General features: G+C 48.8%; 1 protein-coding gene across 1 annotated transcript in view; it reads left to right on the top strand.

The window, feature by feature from the left end:
• EPHA1 (EPH receptor A1) overlaps window positions 1–16440 on the top strand; it is a 61518-nt gene extending 45078 nt beyond the window's left edge. Inside the window, exons 6-18 of the mRNA XM_077807358.1 lie at window positions 208–540; window positions 1603–1727; window positions 5948–6107; window positions 7838–7934; window positions 9984–10039; window positions 10307–10432; window positions 10554–10739; window positions 11230–11291; window positions 12307–12516; window positions 13139–13288; window positions 14241–14434; window positions 14763–14918; window positions 16362–16440. Coding sequence (XP_077663484.1) covers window positions 208–540; window positions 1603–1727; window positions 5948–6107; window positions 7838–7934; window positions 9984–10039; window positions 10307–10432; window positions 10554–10739; window positions 11230–11291; window positions 12307–12516; window positions 13139–13288; window positions 14241–14434; window positions 14763–14918; window positions 16362–16440 — 1934 coding nt within the window. The remainder of the gene's footprint in view (window positions 1–207; window positions 541–1602; window positions 1728–5947; window positions 6108–7837; window positions 7935–9983; window positions 10040–10306; window positions 10433–10553; window positions 10740–11229; window positions 11292–12306; window positions 12517–13138; window positions 13289–14240; window positions 14435–14762; window positions 14919–16361) is intronic.
• Window positions 16441–22503: the final 6063 nt, after the last annotated feature.

Genomic DNA, 22503 nt, shown 5'->3' with positions numbered 1-22503 from the left:
GGTCAGCAGAAGAGAGGAGGGGAGAGATCCAGGTGCAGAGAGAAGGCTTTGGAGAGGGAGATGCTGGTGCTGTGGAGAGAGAAGTGCCTTATGGGGTGGGGAGAGAGGCAGTCCTGAGCCGCATGAGGGGGAAGAGAAACTACTGTACTGGTTTGTGCATTGGAGCCTGTATGCTGGATCTAATTCTCTCTCCCCCACTCTCTGCAGGTCCCCCTTCTACTCCCCGCAATGTCAGCTTCTCCCTGGTGGGGACGCAACTCTCCCTTTGGTGGCAGCCACCCAGCGACCATGGTGGGCGCAAGGATCTGACCTACAGCATCTCATGCCAGCGCTGCTCTGTCCTGGCATGCGAGCCATGTGAGGATAGCGTGGTCTTCTCCCCCAGTGCCTCAGGCCTCAACAATACATCCATAGATGTGGATGGTCTAGAGGCTTATACCAACTACAGCTTCACCGTGAAGGCACGTAATGGTGTCTCAGAGGTCAGCCCTTTCCCTCAGCGGACCTCCCCTGCAGTCTGGGTCTCTGTCGGGCACGCAGGTGAGTCACCGAGGTGGGCAGGGGAGCGATTTCCTTCGAAGGGGAGGCAAGGGGAGAGTCACTGTGGGTCTCTGAGCCTTCTTCATCTTATATCCCTCCTTATGCTGCACCCGTCAGCATGGTACCTACCTTCTGCCTATTGACTGAGTCTCTTCTAAGGTGCCTGTAGCTCTGGCATCTAAGCTCTGCCGCTGTCTCTGTCAGTCACTTTCCTGTTCTGTTTATAAACCAAAGTAGTGGCTGTAATAATCACTCAGAAAAAGCAGTAAGTTCACAAGGCGCTTTGCAGTCATGATGGGGCCCAAGTCTGCTCTCCGTTACACAGCCGCAAGGCAATGGGAACTGCCCCCATGTAACAGTACCGAACTGGGCCTGTAGAGAGAGACACCTCCCTGCCCGATATATGCAACAAACAAACCACAACATCTTGGTGCAAATAGAGCCTTTAAACACACTGAAGTCAGGACATTCACAAGTGCAGGTTCCTACCTCGCCACTCACTTATCCACCAATGATGGTGTGAGACATGGAAAGAGTGTGGCTTGACTCTTGGATCCCAGGATAATTCACAATGCTGCCATTAGGGGACCATGTTTTCACACCTAAACAGAACACGTTTGCCCTGGACTAGCTGAGAGATGATAAATGTGAAGTCTCACAATGGCATTTCACTGTCACTTGTCAGAGCTGTATGGTGTTAAGTGAGGGTGTTTTCATGTTGCTGTAGGAGCCCTACCTATGGAAATTCCTTTCTGCATTTAAAGTCTTCACCTTGATGCTGCATTAATAGAGCTACAGTGGGTGTGGATGATGTTTCAAAAATACAACAAAATCACAGCTGAAGTGCCCTTGCCATCAGCAATGATTTACTATTGAACCCCTGGCTTACCCTCAGGCACACCAGAAAAGGATGAGCTGAATGCAGTACTGGAAGCTCAGCAGGGGCAGCAATGGGAGAAGCTGTAATCTGGGCAAAGGGGCCACACAGAGCCTGGGAGGATGGAGTGGGTTTAGTCTGTGTTCTCATCAATTTCTGTTTCATGCCATTGCTCTCCCCTGTAGCTCCAGTAACGGTGTCCCACCTGACTCTCACCCAACGTGATGACAGCAGCCTGTCTGTGTCTTGGCCAGCCCCACGGCACCGCAGCCGGAGCTCAGTGCAGTACGAGGTCATGTACTTTGAGAAGGTGAGAGGCACCTCCTCTCTGCTCCTTACCTGTGTCTCTTCTGCTTTTTGTTTGTGACACTCAGAAACTTTCCTCCTCTAGATGTCTCAATAATATGCTAGGAGTCGAAATAATAAGATGGGTGAACTAGAGTGCCTCATTTTAAATGAGTATATTGATATAATAGGCATCACAGAAACTTGGTGGAATGAGTGTAATCAATGGGACACAGTAATACCAGGGTACAAAATATATCGGAAGGACAGAACAGGTCTTGCTGGTCGGGGAGTGGCACTATATGTGAAAGAAAGTGTAGAATCAAATGAAGTAAAAATCTTAAATGAACCAAACTCTACCATAGAATCTCTATGGATAGTAATTCCCTGTTCTAATCATAAGAATATAGCAGTAGGGATCTATTACCGACCACCTGACCAGGATGTGAGGGTGGCTGTGAAATTCTCAGGGAGATTAGAGAAACTATTAAAATAAAAAACTCATTAATAATGGGGGATTTCAACTATCCCCATATTGATTGGGTACATGTCACGTCAGGATGGGATGCAGAGTTACAGTTTCTTGACATCTTAAATGACTGCTTCTTGGAGCAGCTAGTCATAGAATCATAGAAGATTAGGGTTGGAAGAGACCTCAGGAGGTCATCTAGTCCAAACCCCTGCTCAAAGCAGGACCAACCCCAAATAAATCATCACAGCCAGGACTTTGTCAAGCTGGGCCTTAAAAAAGTCTAAGGATGGAGATTCCACCACCTCCCTAGGTATTCCAGTGCTTCACCAACCCATTCCAGTACTTCACTAACCTCCTAGTGAAATAGTTTTTCCTAATATCCAACCTAGCCCTCCCACACTGCAACTTGAGACCATTACTCCTTGATCAGTCATCTTCCACCACTGAGAACAACCTCTAAAAGCCTTGGCTGGGATGATTTAGTTGGTGTTGGTCCTGTTTTGAGCAGGGGATTGGACTAGATGACCTCAGGAGATCTCTTCCAACCCTAACATTCTATGATTCTTTGGAAACCCCCTTCAGGTAGTTGAAGGCTGCTGTCAAATCCTCCCTCCCTCTTCTCTTCTTCAGATTAAATAAGCCCAATTCCCTCAGCCTCTCCTCATAAGTCATGTGCCCCAGGCCCCTAATCATTTTTGCTGCCCTCTGCTGGACTCTCTCCAATGTGTCCACATCATTTCTGTAGAGGGGGACCCAAAACTGGACACAGTACTCCAGATGTGGCCTCACCAGTGCCAAATAGAAGGGAATAATCACTTCCCTCGATCTGCTGGCAACGCTCCTACTAATGCAGCCCAATATGCCGTTAGCCTTCTTGGCAATAAGGGCACACTGTTGACTGCTATCCAGCTTCTTGTCCACTGTAATCCCCAGGTCCTTTTCTGCAGAATTGCCACTTAGCCAGTCGGTGCCCAGCCTGTAGCAGTGCATACAATTCTTCCGTCCTAAGTGCAGGACTCTGCACTTGTCCTTGTTGAACCTCATCAGATTTCTTTTGGCCCAATCCTCCAATTTGTCTAGGTCCCTCTGGACCCTATCCCTACCCTCCAGTGTATCTTCCTCTCCTCCCAGCTTAGTGTCATCCATGAACTTGCTGAGGGTGCAGTCCATCCCATCATACAGATCATTAATGAAGATCTGAACAAAACCGGCCCCAGGACCAACCCCTGGGGCACTCCACTTGATGCTGGCTGCCAACTAGACATCGAGTCATTGATCACTACCCATTGAGCTTGGAACCCACGAGAAGAGAGGCAATTCTTAATTTAGTCCTAAGTGGAGCACAGGATCTGGTCCAAGAGGTGAATATAGCTGGACCGCTTGGTAATAGTGACCATAATATAATTAAACTTAAGATCCCTGTGGCAGGGAAAACACCACAGCAGCCCCACACTGTAGCATTTAATTTCAGAATGGGGAACTACACAAAAATAAGAAGGTTAATTAAATAGAAATTAAAAGATACAGCACCAAAAGTGAAATCCCTGCAAGCTGCATAGAAAGTTTTTAAGACACCACAATACAGGCTTAACCTAAATGTATACCCCAAATTAAAAACATGGTAAGAGAACCAAAAAAGTGCCACTGTGGCTAAACAACAAAGTAGAAGAAGGAGTGAGAGGCAAAAAGGCATCCTTTAAAAAGTGGAAGTTAAATCCTAGCGAGGAAAATAGAAAGGAACATAAACTCTAGCAAATGAAATGTAAACATATAATTAGGAAGACCAAAAAAAGAACAGCTAGCCAAACACTCAAGAAGAAATAGCAAAAAAATGTTTAAGTACATCAGAAGCAGGAAGCCTGTTAAACAAACAATGGCGCCACTGGACGATCGAGATGCTAAAGGAGCACTCAAGGACAATAAGGCCATTGCGGAGAAACTAAATGAATTCTTTGCATCGGTCTTCACGGCTGAGGATGTGAGGGAGATTCCCAAACCTGAGCCATTCTTTTTAGGCGACAAATCTGGGGAATTGTCCCTAATTGAGGTGTCATTAGAGGAAGTTTTGGAACAAATTGATAAACTAAACAGTAATAAGTCACCAGGACCAGATGGTATTCACTCAAGAGTTCTGAAGGAACTCAAATGTGAAATTGCAGAACTACTAACTGTAGTCTGTAACCTTTCATTTAAATCAGCTTCTGTACCAAATGATTGGAGGATAGCTAATGTGACGCCAGTTTTTAAAAAGGGCTCCAGAGGTGATCCCAGCAATTACAGGCCGGTAAGCCTGACTTCAGTGCTGGGCAAACTGGTTGAAACTATAGTAAAGAACAAAACTGTCAGACATACAGATGAACATAATTTGTTGGGGAAGAGTCAACATGGTTTTTGTAAAGGGAAATAATGCCTCACCAATCCACTTGAGTTCTTTGAGGGGGTCACCAAGCATATGGTCAAGGGAGATCCAGTGGATATAGTGTACTTAGATTTTCAGAAAGCCTATGATAGGGTCCCTCACCAAAGGCTCTTAAGCAAAGTAAGCTGTCATGGGATAAGAGGGAAGGTCCTCTCATGGATTGGTAACTGGTTAAAAGATAGGAAACAAAGGGAGGAATAAATGGTCAGTTTTCAGAATGGAGAGAGGTAAATAGTGGTGTCCCCCAGGGGTCTGTATTGGGCCCAGTCCTATTCAACATATTAATAAATGATCTGGAAAAAGAGATAAACAGTGAGGTGGCAAAATTTGCAGATTATACAAAATTGCTCAAGATAGTTAAGTCAAAGGCAGACTGCAAAGAGTTATAGAAGGATCTCTCAAAACTGGGTGACTGGACAACAAAATGGCAGATGAAATTCAATGTTGATAAATGCAAAGTAATGCACATTGGAAAACATAATCCCAACTATACATATACAGTAATGGGGTCTAAATTGGCTGTTACCACTCAAGAAAGAGATTGTGGAGTCATTGTGGATAGTTCTCGGAAAACATACACTCAGTGTGCAGCAGCAGTCAAAAAAGCGAACAGAATGTTGGGAATCATTAAGAAAGGGATAGATAATAAGACAGAAAATATCATATTGCCTCTTTATAAATCCATGGTATGCCCACATCCTGAATACTGCATGTAGATATGGTCACCCCAAGTCAAAAAAGATATATTGGAATTGAAAAAGGTTCAGAAAAGGGCAACAAAAATGATTAGGGGTATGGAACAGCTGCCATATGAGGAGAGATTAATAAGACTGGGACTTTTCAGCTTGGAAAAGAGACGACTAAGAGGGGATATGATTGAGGTCTATAAAATCATGACTGGTGTGGAGAAAGTACATAAGATAGTGTTATTTACTCCTTCTCATAACACAAGAACTAGGAGTCACCAAATGGAATTAATAAGCAGCAGGTTTAAAACAAACAAAAGGAAGTATTTCTTCACACAATGCACAGTCAACCTGTGGAACTCCTTGCCAGAGGATGTTGTGAAAGCCAAGACTATAACAGGGTTCAAAAAAGAATTAGATAAGTTCATAGATAAGTTCATGGTCCATCAATGGCTGTGTTTTTGCCAGAAGCTGGGAATGGGCGACAGGGGGTGGATCACTTGATGATTACCTGTTCTGTTCATTCCCTCTGGGGCACCTGGCATTGGCCACTCTCGGAAGACAGGATACTGGGCTAGATGGACCTTTGGTCTGACCCATTATGGCCGTTCTTATGTTCTCTGTTTCTATGTGTGTGTTAGCTGTTATCTGTTGTCTGGCCCCCACAGGGAGAGGATGCACACTACACAGTGAAGCAATTCCATGAACCCAATGTCACTCTGAGGGACCTGCAGCCGGACACAGCCTACCTGCTCCGTGTGCGCTCCATCACGCCCCTAGGCCCTGGCCCCTTCTCCCAGGAACAGGAGTTTCGCACCCTCCCGCCAGGTGAGGCACAGCTTCCCTCTATCTGATTGGTGGGTTGCAGGGGCTTCCCACTTATGCCCTAGGTTCTTCCCCCAACACATAGAGTTGTGGAAGAAAAGAACAGACGAATAGTACTTTTGGGATTCTTGTTATCTGGGGCCAAGTCCTGCCGCATTTTACCTGGCCCCTGAGCATGATTCTGGTTGTGAACTCAGCTACAAGCTGGAACAAGGTAGGTGAAGGAAGGGAGGTCTCCCTGAGAGCGCAGAGTGTAGCGATTAGTGCTGCAGACACCACGTGATAGGGGAGGCACCCTGTCTCTCACAGGCCTCTCACCCCCAGCCCCAGGTCAGTGCAGGATTGTTCCCTACATCCTATATGAAGGGTCTCCCTCTCAATCCCTTTTGGAGACAATTCCACAGACTCACAGATCTCAACATAGTGTCCTGACATTCAGCCTAAACTTTCTCTTCCTTAATGTCACACTGCTGCCACTAGCTCTAACGCTTTTTGTTTGGCTTTTGAATTAGTGGTCTAGCTAGCATTGGTTGTGAGTGAAATATTGTCTCATCCTTCATTCTCCCTTAGTTCTTCTTTGTCTAGGAATTTCCTGTTTTTCTTTCTCCTGGGTGTTTCCCCAAATGTCCCACTAGTTAAATTTTCTAAAGAATAGTGGTGTTATTAGAACTGGGTAAAAAACAATAATAAAAAAAAATCAAATAATAGAGTTGAGAAGTTGTGTCAGGTAAGTGATTCAGTTAATATAATTCACCCAGCTCTCTTAGTCACGTAGCTCTTGTTGTGATAAACATGCATGGGCTGTTGTGGACTAGAATTGCTCTGCCTCAAGAATCTGAATGGAGAAGAGAATCTGCTTTATCCAAACAAACCGGACACAAACCCCGTTGCAAGACAGAAACTAGGACCAATATTTTAAAAACAGGAGCCTGCAGTTAGGCTCCCAAATCCATAATTAGTCATCTGCTGGATTTTCAAAAGTGCTCAGTACCCAGCAACTGCCAATGAACTAATTGGCCTCAGGACCAAGCTCAGAGTTTGATGAATGTGTGCAGAAGGTGGAGGAAAATGTCAATTTTTCAGGACAGATTGCATGAGTGGGGAAGAAGGCAAGCTAGACTCCTTTGGAGACTCAAGCCTCCTGTGTGCCAGGCTCCCTGACTTCATTCCTGAGCAGAACGAAGGGTCTAATGCAAAGTGGGTAGGTACAAACAGCTGAGAAGGAGGGAGCGGAAATATTTGGTATCTGAAAGTATTTGGAAAAATAATTCAGTTGGAGCTGAATATCAGGATCTTAGCTGGGATTCATCCAGACATCCATTTGAAGGTGAATTTTATTCATCCAACATGTGAAATAACAATAATAATGGTATTTGGCCCAAACCTGCTGGCTTTTACACTCAAAGTGCCATGTGGCTATGCACTATGTACATGGGTAATAATTATACACTGGGAGTCCAGTCTGGCTGATGGCCACACCTCAGGATGTGTCAGCGCTATTCCTTCCCTGCTCCCATTCCCATGTTCCCTGAAATGACACTACTGGTATTTCTAGCCACTTGTAGTTCTATGCTATTGCCCAGCACTAGGGAGGGCAGATGGCCATGGCTCGTTCAGCACCATCTGTTAGACCGGCTGGCTGTTACATTCGCAGTCACCACAACCTGGGGAGGGGAGTGCTGGTCTTTTGCATTTGTGTGGGGAAAGCATGTGACTGTCGTTCTATCCCGCAGACACCGGGGCTCCATCTGGCGGGGTGCTTGTCTCCATTGTCTTTGGAATCCTACTGTTTATTGGGCTGGTTGTGGGAATCTTCGTCTTCACACAAAGGTAAACTCAGCCCCTTCTTGGGTTAAAAGGGGGGGGTGGGCTGGGTGGTATGGTGAGGGACGAGCTGTGGAGAGAGGAGCCGGGCAGTGTGATGGTGAGGCTTGGCTGTTCATTGGGGAGCAGAACGGATAGAAGTTGGGGGTGACTGGTTAGAGATGGAAGGAAGGATGGGAGGCCATGGCCAGCTGGAAGGAGACAGTTGTGGTTTGACGGTGTACTGAGGGACTTACCCATTTGCATTGACAATGTGCTCATGCTGTAGAAGGTGACTTGCAGGGCTGGCATGAGGTTTGCATGATAGGTCTGTGGGGTTGGCACTCACTGCTGACAACTGAGAAAGGAGTAGTGGCTTTCCCCACTATCCTATTTCCTCTTGGACACAGGGCCAATGCAAGGAAGTTTCACACCCTAGGCGAAACTTCCACCGTGCACCCACCCGCCCCGGAAGCCGTGCGGCAGCTCCCCGCACCCCTCCCTACCTCCCCTCGGCCTGGGGAGCCATGCAGCAGCTCCCTACCCCACTCCCTCCCCGCGGCCTGGGGAGCCTTGCGGCAGCTCCTCCTCCCCTTGGCCCGGGGAGCCATGCGGCAGTTCCCCGGCCCACCCCCCTTGGCCCAGGGAGTCTGTGCGGCAGCTCCCCACCCCAGCTCACCTCTGCTCCGCCTCCTCCCCGAGCACGCCACCACCATTCCGCTTCTCTCACCTCCCAGGCTTGCGGTGCCAATCAGCTGTTTGAGAGAAGCAGAGCGGGTTGGCATGCTCAGGGGAGGAGGTGGAGCAGAGGTGAGCTGGGGTTGGGAGTGGTTCTCCTGTGCGCCGAGCCCCTCCCGCCCCATTACTAGCTGCAGGCAGCCCTCCCCACGCCCCCCTACCCCAGCTCACCTCCACTCCACCGCCTCTCCAGAGCGTGCTTTTAGCCACTCCCAACCAGTTGGCGCCCTAGGTGGCCGCCTAGTTTGCCTAGTGGTTGCACTGGCCCTGCTTGGACACTGCCCCTTTGTGATCTGGCACTGTGATGGCATTATCTTTGTCAGGGTGCCATTTCATGCATTGCAGGGGGACAGAACAGGTTTGGGATGGTGGACTCCAAATTCTAACCCTGGCCCTGCCCACCCCCTGCCATAGAAAGCTGATGTTGTCTGCTCATGTTTGGATGTGAAGGGGAGCTCTTTCAGGAGGAAGGAAGCAGGAGCTGATTAAGTCTGTGACATTTTAGCCACTAAAGATTGTAAAGTTCATAGTCTGAACTAGAAGAGCAGCGGTTTGAGGCCGGCAGTCTTGTGCATTTTCACAAGGGCCTATGTATTCTGCAGCTGCAGAAATTGCAGCAAACTCCACCCCCTATTAATTATGGGTCTGCCTCTCCTGGTTGCAAAGAAAATCTTGAGAATGTGAACCAAATGTAAGTGGTGCTGCGACTGGGTCTGCAGACAGCCTGAACAATAACTCAGAGGTGTGAACTGCTCTGTTTCTATTAAGAGAGTGTTAGCTGTGACAGTTTGTTGTTGTTATGCAATAATTTACATAGCACGGGTAACTTATTTCAGTACTGATCACTTCAGCAGAAACATCCAGCTCATGTTCATATCCATGATCTCAATCTCCCATATGCCACCTCCCACAGCTGTCCCCAGGCCAGCTCAGCTACTAAATTCTCCAGCTTCTCTATGATGCCATTATATGTTGTCAGTAGAAGGACCTGTGGCACACTGAAAACTAGAAGTGTGGGGACAATGTAAATTAATGGATTTTAATCTCTAAGTAACTTCCCTGGGCCCTGTGCAATGGTATTGTTCATTCCCATGCGTAGTGAGTTAAAACCTCAGTTTTAAGCGTAAATGAAGCTGCTCCGGTATTTTGCACCTTCGTCATCAGAACACAGGAAGTGGGTGCAGCACTTGAATCCACACTGCTGCAGAGTGCATGGAGCCCTGATCCTGACCAGCTGGGGAAAGGACTCCGAGACGTCTGTTCTTGCCTTTGCCTTAGTGTCCTGTTGCTCTGCTAATCGTTCAGGTTTAATGATGACCGTCTATCTATGTCTTCCAGGAAAGCCCGTTGTCACCAAGCACGGCCAGACTATGACATCTCAGCCTTCGACCGAGGTGAAATCCAAAGCCAGGAAGGGGAGGGGAGCTCTGCTGGGAGAGAGGGCAGCGGGTTCAGGAGGAGGTCTGGGGTGGGTCAGACATTCTTAATGAGAGAGACTGGAGGGCCCTGGCTCTGGATGAGCTTCCTTGGCTGTCAGCACTTTCTACATTAGTTTGTTTCTTCCCTTAATGGCTCTGGTTTTCCACATACGATTGCCAGCTGATTCGCCCAGGAATCTTGGTGATAGGGTGTTTATTTCTCTCTGTTTCCCTTTGCCATAGAGGAGAAGGTCTGGTTGAAGCCCTATGTGGATCTACAGCCCTATGAGGACCCGAGCAGGGGGGTCTTGGAGTTCACCAAGGAACTAGATGTGGCCTATGTCACCATGGAGAATGTTATCGGGGAGGGTGAGTCTCGTTGGGGCTGGCTCCATGCCCTCATTCCTGGGTTTCCCCCTCACACCTCCCCTTGCCTGCTGCCCCTATTCCTGCATTCCCCAGTAACCTCCTGTCTCTGGTGGTGCCGCAGGGGAGTTCGGGGAGGTCTATCGCGGCACCCTACGCCTGCCAGGGAAGGAGCGTATTGTGGTTGCCATCAAAACCCTGAAGTCAACGTATTCGGACTCTCAGTGGTGGAATTTTCTGCGTGAGGCAACAATCATGGGCCAGTTCAATCACCACAACATCGTGCGCCTGGAGGGGGTTGTCACCAAGCGTAAGATCCCATGTGGGATGGGCAGTGATGGGCAGTGCTGTGTGAGTCCAGGGTGGGGATAGAACAGCAATATTCCTGTGAGAGCCAGAGGAGGAGAGAGTGCTGCCCACTAGCCTGTGCAGGGGGGAGAGGAAGACTACCATCATGTTAGCCTGTGGCAGAGAGAGGGATGTAGCTCTGTGAGAGTTGGGGGACACCATCATGAGAGCCCCCAGTAGGGATGGTGGGGGAGTGAGGAATAGGGATGTGTCTCCTGTGGGCATGAGGAGAGGAAAGGTATGAATTCATCTCTGGAGGTGTGAGGGGGGAAGGCAGGGAGCTGGCTGGGGCTGGGCTCCAAGTTGGGGGTGTGGGGTGAAGGGCACTGCAGGGTGAAGAGGAGGTGAGGAGTCATGCTGCTTTGTGAGTAAGGGAGCCAGGTGGCTCACGGTGGGTCCTGTAGCAGAGAGGGGTGCAGTGTGGGTGATGCTGTTTTTTCCTCTTGCCCCAGGGAAGCCAATGATGATCATCACTGAGTATATGGAGAATGGTGCCCTGGACACGTTCCTCCGGGTGAGGGACAGGAGTTTGTAATGTGTTTGTATGCTGTTGGCATTTGCCAGCCATTGCCTGTGCTGAGGGGCAGGGAAACTAGGCCAACTTGGCCACTTCCACTCACAGAGAGCTCTGTTTGCTGGGAATTGCTCCCGCAGTTGCAGCAGCTGAGGCTGGATCCCATTCAGACTGTTTATTGTCCAAGGGCTTTCCCTGCTGGGGAATGAACTGCAGATCCCTGTATATGATTCCAGAGGGCTCTCCTTCCTCCCTTCTGATCCTCTCACCTGTGATGTTTGCTAGTCCCCTTGCGAACTGGTAAGCCCGCTAGCCAAGAATCTGCAGACTCCAGTGACTTGATGGGACCTGTTTCTTCCTGAAGGGTTCATGTTTAGTTATTCCACCTGGAAGCAGGCAGGGCACACCCTGACTGTTTTGTAGAAGCAATGCACACATTGCTCTACCCAAGGACAAGGGCTAGATATCATAGAATCATAGAATATCAGGGTTGGAAGGGACCCCAGAAGGTCATCTAGTCCAACCCCCTGCTTGAAGCAGGACCAATTCCCAGTTAAATCATCCCAGCCAGGGCTTTGTCAAGCCTGACCTTAAAAACTTCTAAGGAAGGAGATTCTACCACCTCCCTAGGTAACGCATTCCAGTGTTTCACCACCCTCTTAGTGAAAAAGTTTTTCCTAATATCCAATCTAAACCTCCCCCACTATGAACCATGAGAACTTGATTGTTGGGACAGTGGCTGTGGGAAGCTTTCTTAGCCTGGGCTCAAGGCCTGAGAACCAGGATTGTAGTAGATAAAAGATGGTAAATAAGTATATTAATCAACGTCATACATTCCTTTGTGTATCTTTTTGCGGTAGCAGTGTGTAATGCTTAGGGGGGAGAAATATAATAAAAGGAGAAGGTGGAAGGCGGGGGGCAGAACAGCCCATCTCAGCTGACCAGCCTGCTTGCTTGCATAAAGCTGTGTTCTGTCTCATCATTGAACTGCCACATCTTCCCCCTTGCCCTGCAGGAGAACGAGGAGAAGTTCAGCTCTGTACAGCTCGTAATTATGCTGCAGGGCATTGCCTCAGGCATGACCTACCTCTCAGACCGCAACTACGTGCACCGGGACCTGGCTGCCCGCAACATCTTGGTAACTCACAGCCTACAGTGCAAGGTGTCTGACTTCGGCCTGTCCCGGATATTGGAAAATGATGTGGAGGGGACATACGAAACTAAGGTGACATGGCAGCAACCTGTGTGAATGCTGGGGGCCCCTCAGGGTCTTATAACTTCTAAATGGAATTATTGTACATTGTGGGTAGAGAGCCTTCTGGATCTCATGCTAAGGGAGACCAGGCCAGGTGAAGATTTGGATGGGAAACCTCCAAGGAGGGGTGTGGGTGACTCAGAAGGTGGTGCTCTTCCCTCTGGAGTCGGTATGAACCTCAGAGTGGTGCTGGTAAGCACTGTGCTGGAGTGGCTGTCATTTAGGTGAGGCGTAAAACCAAAGTCCTGACCATTTGCAGTCAGTTAAGAACCTATGTCACTTTGTATAAACTTTCGGAATTAACTATGGCGTCCTGACCAAATTCCAACTTGGATGGTTCTGTGACACCTCCCTAGCATTCCCCCTATGGATTCAGTTGGATAGAGGAGTCTCCTTCATTTTTTCCCCAAAACTGTCACTCACTGTTAAAAAGTTGTCTTATTTAGCCCAGCGATGGCTGCATGTCACTGGTGGATGAAGCAAGCACATTGTTATATGTGTTTTGTAATGCACTTCGGGATCCTCTGGGGTGAACAGTGCTGAAATATGACCAGATGGTAACTGCTAGCTGTGCTCTGACCCCTCCCTGCAGGGCGGGAAGATCCCCATCCGCTGGACAGCACCCGAGGCCATTGCCCATCGGATCTTCACCTCAGCCAGTGATGTCTGGAGTTACGGCATTGTCATGTGGGAGGTGCTGTCCTTTGGGGACAAGCCCTACGGAGACATGACCAATCAGGAGGTAACAGGGAGGGAGAGGCTGTGGTGTTGGCGTGGAGGTCATGTGCTGAGCAGGCAGGGCTGGGCCTAAGCTGAATGGAATGGAGAAGGCACACAGGACCACCTGCTTTGGGGAACCCACTGTCTGCAATCCCTGCTCGTGGCACCCCTGCCCCTCTAAGAGTAGCCACTGCCACCAGTGTATGCTAACCCCTGCCGTATGACAGGGGAATAAACTCTTGTTACCCTAACCTCATTCATGTTAGTGGAGCGAGGAAAAAAGACCCAGCCCTCTGAGGTGTCACACTTATATTTCCCCCACACCACGTGGCAGGCTGTTCCCAGCAGAGTTGGTTATGCAAGGGCTTCTTCAGCTATAATCCCATATAAAGATAAAGGATGGCTTACTCTGGCCAAGGCCACCATAAGTACAGAGAAAAGCTCTTTTCCTCCCTTCACCTCTGAAAACCCCTCTCAGTCTCCTCCCACCCAGACTACCCTTTTGTAGTATTCTGGATAATTATTTTACCTCATCATCCCTATTCTCCACTCCCTGCCTCAGCAAGATTATCCCGCTGAATTCTTCCTCAGAGATTGTTAACCCTTTCCCCACTAATCCTGGGACAGGACTATAGACCCCCATATCTCACATCTGGAAAGATGAACATGTGTGTATGGAGATGGGAGCCCAGTGACAAGTGTCAATTTAAACCCCATTGTACCTATCAATGTGCTCCCTGGCACCTCCAAGCATCCTGATCCCTCACTAGGCTGCCCAGTAACCTTCCCCCATACGGGTGTTTATGAAGTGACCCCACCTGCTTTTCATCACACAGGGCTCCACAAAACTCTGTGACCATCGCATGGCTTTCCCTAGGGAGGCATTCTGGCTCCTCTTTGATAATCTCTGTCATTACTCTGTCTCTGCCATGAGTAGAATTTGTTCACAAGTCTCTCTGCCCTTCTGGGTGTAGGTGATGAAGAGCATAGAGGATGGGTACCGACTCCCCCCCCCTGTGGACTGCCCATCCATCCTCTATGAGCTCATGAAAGGCTGCTGGTCGCACGATCGCATGCGACGGCCCCGCTTCCAGGAGATCCAGGGCCAGCTAGAACATTTCATCTCCAGCCCCCATTTACTCCGATCTGTTGCAGACTTCGACCCCAGGTAGGTGGTGCTGGGGTGGGAGGTTTCGCAGAACTGGGAGAGAATGCAGTTGGTTCCTGGCTCCAGCATCGGTGCTCTCCCCAGAAGATGGGGCACTGACAACACAGGGGAGAGGAGCCTCCAGGCTGTGTGTGCAGGACATGGAAGTACTGTCTCTTTGGTGCCAGCACAGGACACTGTTGCTGAGTTAAGGCTCAGGGAGTGTAGGGAGCAGACAAACCTGCCTGGCCCCAGCAGAGGATACTCTTGCTCTTTAGATAAGTTTCAGTTTTATGGTGCTGGCATTCAGTTCAAGGTAGTTGCCTTGATAATGACTTTTTGTCCCCAGGGTGACGCTGCGGCTCCCCAGCTGCAGTGGGTCTGACGGGATCCCTTATAGGTCAATCCCAGAATGGCTGGAATCCATCCGCATGAAGCGGTATATCATCAACTTCCGCACCGCTGGCTTGGACACCATGGAATCCATCCTGGAGCTCACTACTGAGTAAGCAGAAGCCACTGTGGTCCTCCTGGGTGGACCTGGCTCCTCTTAGAGCCAGCAGGGCATGGGGTGAGACCCACACTAAACTTATGCAGCCATCCCTGTGGTATCTGAGCACACCTCCAGAAATGAGTACACAGATTACCCATGGGGATCATAGCATCCCCTTCCAGCTCTCTGGAGTCACAAAGAGGGGAAGCTTTCCCCTTTCCTGGAAGGTGATAAAACTGACTCATCCTAATCCCCTGGAGCTTGTTCCATAGCTGTAGCCCTCCACCTCCTCATAGGCTCTGCCAGCTGAGTCTTTTCTGCTCTGCCCTCCTGGAGTTCTGGTTCTGCTGTGTCCTCCCAGACGTATTGTGGACAGCCATCAGCCACAGGCAGCTGTTCTTCTTGAGCACTGAGAGGCAGTCTCCTGAGCAGGCCTGTTCCCAGCCATGTAGGACTTTGGAAAGGAGGAGCAGGGGCTTGCATCAGACTCTGAACTGGCTAGGCAGGGAAGGCAGAATGTGAGGCTCTGTAGGGACATGTTGTCCATGGTCTCTCTCGGTCAGCTGGCCAGCCACTCTGTGCTCTACCAGCTTTAGTTTCTCAGTGGCAGGCACAGTCTGCTGCAGGTACAGCATGTCTGGTCTGGAGATGCTAAAGCTCTGCTTGGGACTCCATTGCCAGGAAAGGGGGCTGTCTGCTGCTCAGACCCAGAGGGGAAAGTACATCAAGGAGCAGAGCTGAGTCTAACAGGACTTCCCCTACCTTTGAGGACAGATTCCTCTGCAGGCTCTGCCAACTGACAGTCTTCTCTGCTCTGTCCATGGGGAGCCTGAACCAGGTGCTGCTCATCCATGCCACCTGGACAGCAGAGAGCCCATGCGGTTGATGCTCAATAGGAAGGAGTCAGAGCAAGCTGCGTGGGTGGCATAGCCCTCATGCTTGTAAGGAGATATCAGGAAATGGGAGGGGCATAGCACCAGGGGAGTATGGTAAGTACATAATTTAAGGAAGCATCTGCCTAGAGGAAGGGCAGGAGCCACAGGAGTGGGACGTGGGAAGATGCTGGTTTATTTTGGGGGGGGGAGACAACTGGTGTATCATGTGTGATAGTTACAACAGTGACATTTAGGTCCAGTGTCATGGGTGTCCATCTTTCTCCCTTCACGTCCCACATCCCCATGCCGGCAGGAAGAGTAAGTTGCTGAGTCTGATGGCAGTAGTGACATGCAGCCCTGCTGTAGGCTCTCAACATCCATTGACTACAGGGGAGGGCACTGGGGGGCAGTAGGCTCTAAGATAAAGGCAGGGAGAAGTGCCTGGACCTAGGAACTGATCCTAGGGTTTGATTTCCACAGAATGAATGGTAGCCCTGTGCCACTCCATTCCCCTGTCAACAAGGAGCAAGAGCATTGAGTCAACTGATCTTTCTCTTCTCCCTCCCCCAATCTCTTTAAGGGACTTGAAAAAGATGGGGGTGTCACTTCCAGGCCACCAGAAGAGGATTCTCTGTAGCATCCAGGGCTTCAAGGAGTGACCGGGCCTCAGGCCCTCAAGCTGCCAACGTTCCCAAGCCTACTGGGTGTCACTTGGAGCCATTCCCATAGCAGTTGTTTCCAAGATGAGAGACTGAGGTGATCAAAGCAACTAACAGAACAAAAAGAACTCTCTTGCAAAACCTGCCTGCTCTGCTCTGCCTGCTCCTTTACTCCATCCATGAGTGTGTCTGCACCGAGGCTGCAGGGTGCTGTACATACACCAGAGCCAGGACAGCGTTCTCAGCTCCAGCACTTGACATTCTCTGTACAATATTCTGTGCAGCACTGAAATAGCCCCTGCAGCACAGATTGGGGCCTGAGTGATACAGAGGAGGAAATCTTTAGGGATGCAGAGACACATGGAGTGACGGCCCTGTTAAGATGTGTTGAGAGACAAGAACTGAAATCTCTAGGGAACCTATATGGGGGCTTGGACAGAAGAAAGCCCCATCCCTGCTTTTCCTGCTACCACCTCTGGAGCATGTTCCTTATTGCAGCAACAGGGCATCTGCCTTCCCCATTTCATTGTTATGGTGGAAGCAGGTACAATCATCTGCAGAGATCAGGGTAAGGATTGTTCTTAGCTCTCATTGCAGTGAGTTTATCTGCCAATAATGCTAAATAACTATATACACCTTCCCCTATTATACACTGCACCATCCTCCCTGTGAGGGAGGGGAGAGCCTGAAAAAGAAGGAAATGGGGTACCCTGCTCTTGCTCATGTGCTTCCTGTAGTTTCTTCCATGAGACAAAACCAGGGTTAATGCTGAAGCAGGGGTATTCACACCCCACCATGTGTAGCCTGTACTTCCCCTTCTCCTGTTCTCCTCTGCAGCCTGTTCCAAATGTGGGGATGGGCTGCTTTTGCTGCAAGGGGGGAATTGTTCCTGTGTGGAATAAATATGGATTTTTAAAGTCTTGGTGCTCAGGGGAAGGCACTGTGGGCTGTAACTTTTTTGTAAATAAACTAATGGCAGAGGCAGGGGCTCTGTGGCTTTCCTTGACTAGTATGTGGGCACTATAGGGAGCTTTCCTTCAGTAGTGTCCAGAGGCAGGGCGAGATCTGTAAGGGCCAGCTATGCTAGGCATAGGCTCTCTCGTGCCGCACTGCTCAAACCTGAGCTGGCTTATACCTTCCCCTGTTCCCCAACAGCACTCAATCCCAGGAGTCCCTCACCCCAGTGGGGCAGGATTTACTGCTGTATCTATTAATACTGTATCACTTGTGTTGTCCCTGGGGATCTCCCAGCTCCAGCCCAAACTGGCTGCCCTGGCATTGTAAGATCTGACAAACCACAGCCCTGCTGCAGTGGCACAGCTGTCAGCCATGCAAGCACTCAAGTGAAGCCAGTGTAGGCACTCCCAGCTGCTGCTGCAGAAATGACACTCCTGTCAGCTCTGCAGCCACACTGCAGGAGAGACCCTACTCTATGGCCAGCCAGCATCAGAGAATGGAGATTTCTCTTCAACTTACAAGGCTTGCTTTCTCAACCTCCCCCAGTTCAAGGGAGTCAGACACCAGAATGTCAAATCTTTCCCAAGAAAACTCCTACCCCCGCCACTGAAGCATAAGGTAGCATTTTAATTACAGTAGTGAAATACAATGCAGGCTGCTGAACAGGAGCCCCAGGCCTGGACCCCTTTCCAGAAACCATTACCCCTGGCTCTCTATTTAGAAGACATTCTTTCCCCCTCCCTCGGATTAGTTCTGCAGCTGGTCACAAAAAAAAAAAGTTATCTGAACTGCATGATCATATACCACATGCTGTTGATTAGCTTATGTAAGGCCCCCACTCATTATTAGTGCTGCAGGAAATCTGATTTCCTCATGTCCTTGCCAAGAGCAGAGGGCTGTCACTGGGTGCTAGTGGCACATGGGCCATGGAGAGAAGAACAAAAGAGATGGAGAGAGCTGGAGTCCTTTAAAATAAAGCAAAAGACAGGATTTGCAGGAGATGCAGAATTTCCTTAATTTTGACTTGTGGGACTCAGCTCAGCAGTGCTCACCCCATAAGGGGGCTGGCTTCATAGGTGGGTAGGGTGCCTCCCCAAGTGCTGTATGCTACAGGAAGAGATGTTGGGAACTCAAGCTAGACTTTTGCCTTTCTAGTCCATGCAGAATGATAGGTAATAAGAGGGTGCAGTCCTCCATCTGGAACAGCCATGGTTAAAGCTTTCATCAATTTTTAAGCAGCAGTGTTAAGTCTAGCTGGATTTCAAGTGGGGCAGTTTGACCTTATTGACCTAAAACTAAACATTTGTCTTAATAAACTGGAACATAGGAGGCTGATGAGATAACCTACTTGCTGTAGATTCAGAAACTTGATGCAGCCTGGTTTCTACTCAACACCAAAAGTGGCAGAGTAAACACAGGGCTAAATAATTTATTTGCACAGCAATAGCCACATTTATTCACAATCCCCACGTTCAGTAACACATTCCCTACTATCATCCTACCTTATGCTGTAACCCTAGTATATATTGGGGTACAACATATACATGATCACATACTATCTTTCCCTAGGACCTTCCCTCATTCAGTGCACAAGAACAATGGTGCTCAGGTCACTGAGGCAGCTATCCAATATTTATTTTTTTGACTGCAGGAACAAAATATTCATTTCTCTTGGGCTTCTTTGACAATGTCAGAGAGCCTCCCACACAACTGAATGCGACTTCCCAACATCCCTGGGAGATGGAGATAAGATAGCTGAAGAACTAACACAGGCACAGAGACATTAAAGCCAAAGTTGTGTACGACCACTATTTTAAGTCCCCTTTGATACAACGACCATCTTCAGCACCCACTGTCTCCAACTTTAGTTGAGAGCATTCTCACAATTGCAGAAGTCAGGTCATAAGTGTTTCATGGTGGGCCTCCAGAAAATGAGAAGCATACAATTAGCAATCTTGCAAAGACTCTGGTTTAAGTGATTTGCCCAATAGCAGCTTGAAGTCTATGTCAGACACAGAAAAACTGCCTAGTTTCCAATCCAGGGGCTTAAACACAAAGTCATCTTTTTTCATGCAACGTCCTCCCTAATTGTCTACACATCTTCCGGTGTGGTAGGCATCCCACAAGCAACCCTTCTTCAGCCAATATAGATCCTTTATAATGGAATAGGGAGGGAAAGAGAAAGAAAGTATGTAATGTGATCATAAGCTTGTGCAATTTCTCAGTTGCCTCCAGCTGTAAAGAATGAAGAATATTTGTCTGCCCCTTGGGTAGGGACATGCAGCCTTGTTTAGCCACAAGGGTTATGAAGTATACAGAAACATTAACACCAGGCAGTAGAAAAGGCTATACGTGAGGCCCTGTTCCGCTGACTTCAAGCCTGGTGCATCTTCCCCTAAACAAAGGGGTACTGAGAATCTATGCACTTGGAACATTCTTCAAAATCAAGGAACATCTGTAGAGTAAGCTGCACTGAGCTTGGGCAAACAGTGAGATGTTTAGAGGCATAGATAACGTGGCAAATACTTGGAAGTCACAGGTACAACAAAAGACAACTTCTCTCAACACATGACAGGCCAGTTTTTGAATTCCTACTCTAAACTATGGAGGTGTTACAGCTGATTTTGTTTAAAAACAAAATCACACATTGCCAAAGTTACCTTCTCCCGATCCCTGATCCCAGAAAACCCTCAACTGCTTGTGCTCTGACAAAAAAAAACAAACAAACCACACACCTCAAACAAAGCCGAAGCATAGATTTTTAAAAACCCTTAAATTCAAAAGACCAATCAGTTCTCAAAATACCCCTGCATCAGTTTGGACACCCCCATTTCACACAGGTTTAGTTGGCTAGGAGTATGTTCCAGTGTGGTGGGAACAGGAGGAATCAGCAGGCTCCAGTTCCACACCACCTTTCCAAAAAGGCACACCAGTCCAAGTTCTCTCAGCACAAGATCCTTCCGCTGATTCAACTTGAGGGGCTACTCATCAGTTTCCTGTTGAACACACTTGCTTCGATAGCAAGCAAAGACACTTCTAGGACTTGTATCCCTGTTGGCTACAATTGGCAATGAATTAGTGTGCTAAGAAAAAACAAATGCATTGTCTGTCACTGGAGTATTTGTGTTTTACTCAGACATGAATGACGACACATCCCCAGAATGCCAGGCAAGCTAGGCAGAAGCACAGCAGCAGCATGAAAATACCCTCAGAATAAAAATAGGAGGCACAACCAAGCAGCAACTCCCCGTGGAAGGACACTCGCAGTCAGTAGTACAGGGGTCTCTGTTTTACACCCAAGATCACTTTTCAACCAACTTTTTTGCCCCTTTCCCAAAGCCCTGCCCTGCTCGCTCTCCCCCACCCTCACTTTCACCGGGCTGGTGCTGAGGCATTCGCAGTGTGGGAGGGGACTCTGGGCTGAGCCTGGGGCAGGGGATTGGGATGTAGGAGGGGGTACAGGGTGCTGGCTTCAGGAGGGGGCTCAGGGCTGGGGTTTGGGGTGCAGGAGGGGGGGTATAGGGTGCGGCCTCCCACCAGGCAGCACTTACCTCCAGCAGCTCCCGGTCGGTGGCAGGTGCAAGGAGGCTAAGGTAGGCTCCCTGCCTACCATGGCCCCACACCACTCCAGGAAGGAGCCAACGTACCCCTGCGAAGGGGGGCATGTGGTTCTGCATGCCGCCCTCTCTGCAAGCACCGCCCCTACAGCTCTCCCTGGCAATGCAACCTGCAGGGGCAATGCTTGCAGGCAGGAGCAGCATGCAAAGGGAGACCCCTTCCCCCCAAGCTGAGCCGCGCTGGCTGCTTTCGGGAGCAGTGTGGGGCCAAGGTAGGGAGTCTGCCTTAGCGGCAGCCATGCTCCACTACCAGAGATCGCAACCAATTGGGACATCTTCTAGGATCGACCAGTCAATTGTGATCGACCTGTTGGTGACCACTGCGGTACTAGATGCAGTATCCATCTTGTCTAGCTTGTACTTAGTGCTCGCTGCCCCACGCCAATCAGTGAGACTGGTTTTCCGGAAAAGATCCAGTTTTCCATCTGCAAAATTGCATATTTCAGGCCAGCAGCCCACATTTTCTATACTCCCAATCACTCTCCCATGCCATTTCAACAGGATGGAATATTATGCTTCACTTCTTGTCCTGTTGGGTAGAGTTTCAGGTATGCAACGACTAGGGTGACCAGATGTCCCAATTTTATAGGAACAGTCCTGATATTTGGGGCTGTCTTATATAGACACCTATTACCCACCACGCCCATCCCGATTTTTCACACTTGTGTGTGGTCACCCTAGCAACAACCACATTCAGCTATTAGGTCGCTGGGCAAGTCTCTATATGCAAACACAAGCACTTCAGCATCTTCCTACTACAGGAAGCATGTAGTAGACAATCAACAAGGCATATTGCTGGTTTAAATGCACACAAGAAATCCAGAATTAGATTTCCTATTGCAAATTTTGACCCCACCCCCACCGGTGTATTGCAGAAAGGCTTTTGTCTACTGCACACACAACTGCTACATGATGGACATATTATACCTGGACTTCAGCAAGGCTTTTGACAGTCCCACATAACATTCTGATAACTACACTGGAGAAATGCAGGATTGGTGGAACTACCATTAAGTGGATACAAAAATGGTTAAACAACTGCAAAGAGTAACTATTAACGGAATGATGTCAGATTGGAGGGAGGTCTCAAGTGGAGTTCCACAGGGATCTTTATTAATGACCTGGAGGTAGAGAGCATACTGATCAAGTCTATAGATGAGACAAAGCTGCGAGAGGGCAGGGGTTTGCCGATACCTTGGAGCGAAAATTCAGAGGGATCTTGATAAATTGGAGGATTGGGCTATAGACAACAAAATAAAATTCAACAAAGACAAATGTAAGGTGCTAAACTTGGAGTTTAGCACCAAAGGCACAAATACAGAATGGGGAAAAAAAATGTCTTGGCTGCAGCACTGCTGAGAAGGATCTGCGAGTTGTGGTGGATCACAACCTCAACATGAGTCAGCAATGCGATGCTGTTAAAAAAAAAAACGCAAACACATGCAATTTTAGGTTGCGTTAACAGAGGCATAGCATGCAAGTCACGGGA

Source organism: Eretmochelys imbricata, chromosome 1 (assembly GCF_965152235.1).
Source record: "Eretmochelys imbricata isolate rEreImb1 chromosome 1, rEreImb1.hap1, whole genome shotgun sequence".
NCBI lineage: Eukaryota > Metazoa > Chordata > Testudines > Cheloniidae > Eretmochelys > Eretmochelys imbricata.
This window is presented reverse-complemented; position numbering and strand designations above follow the sequence as displayed.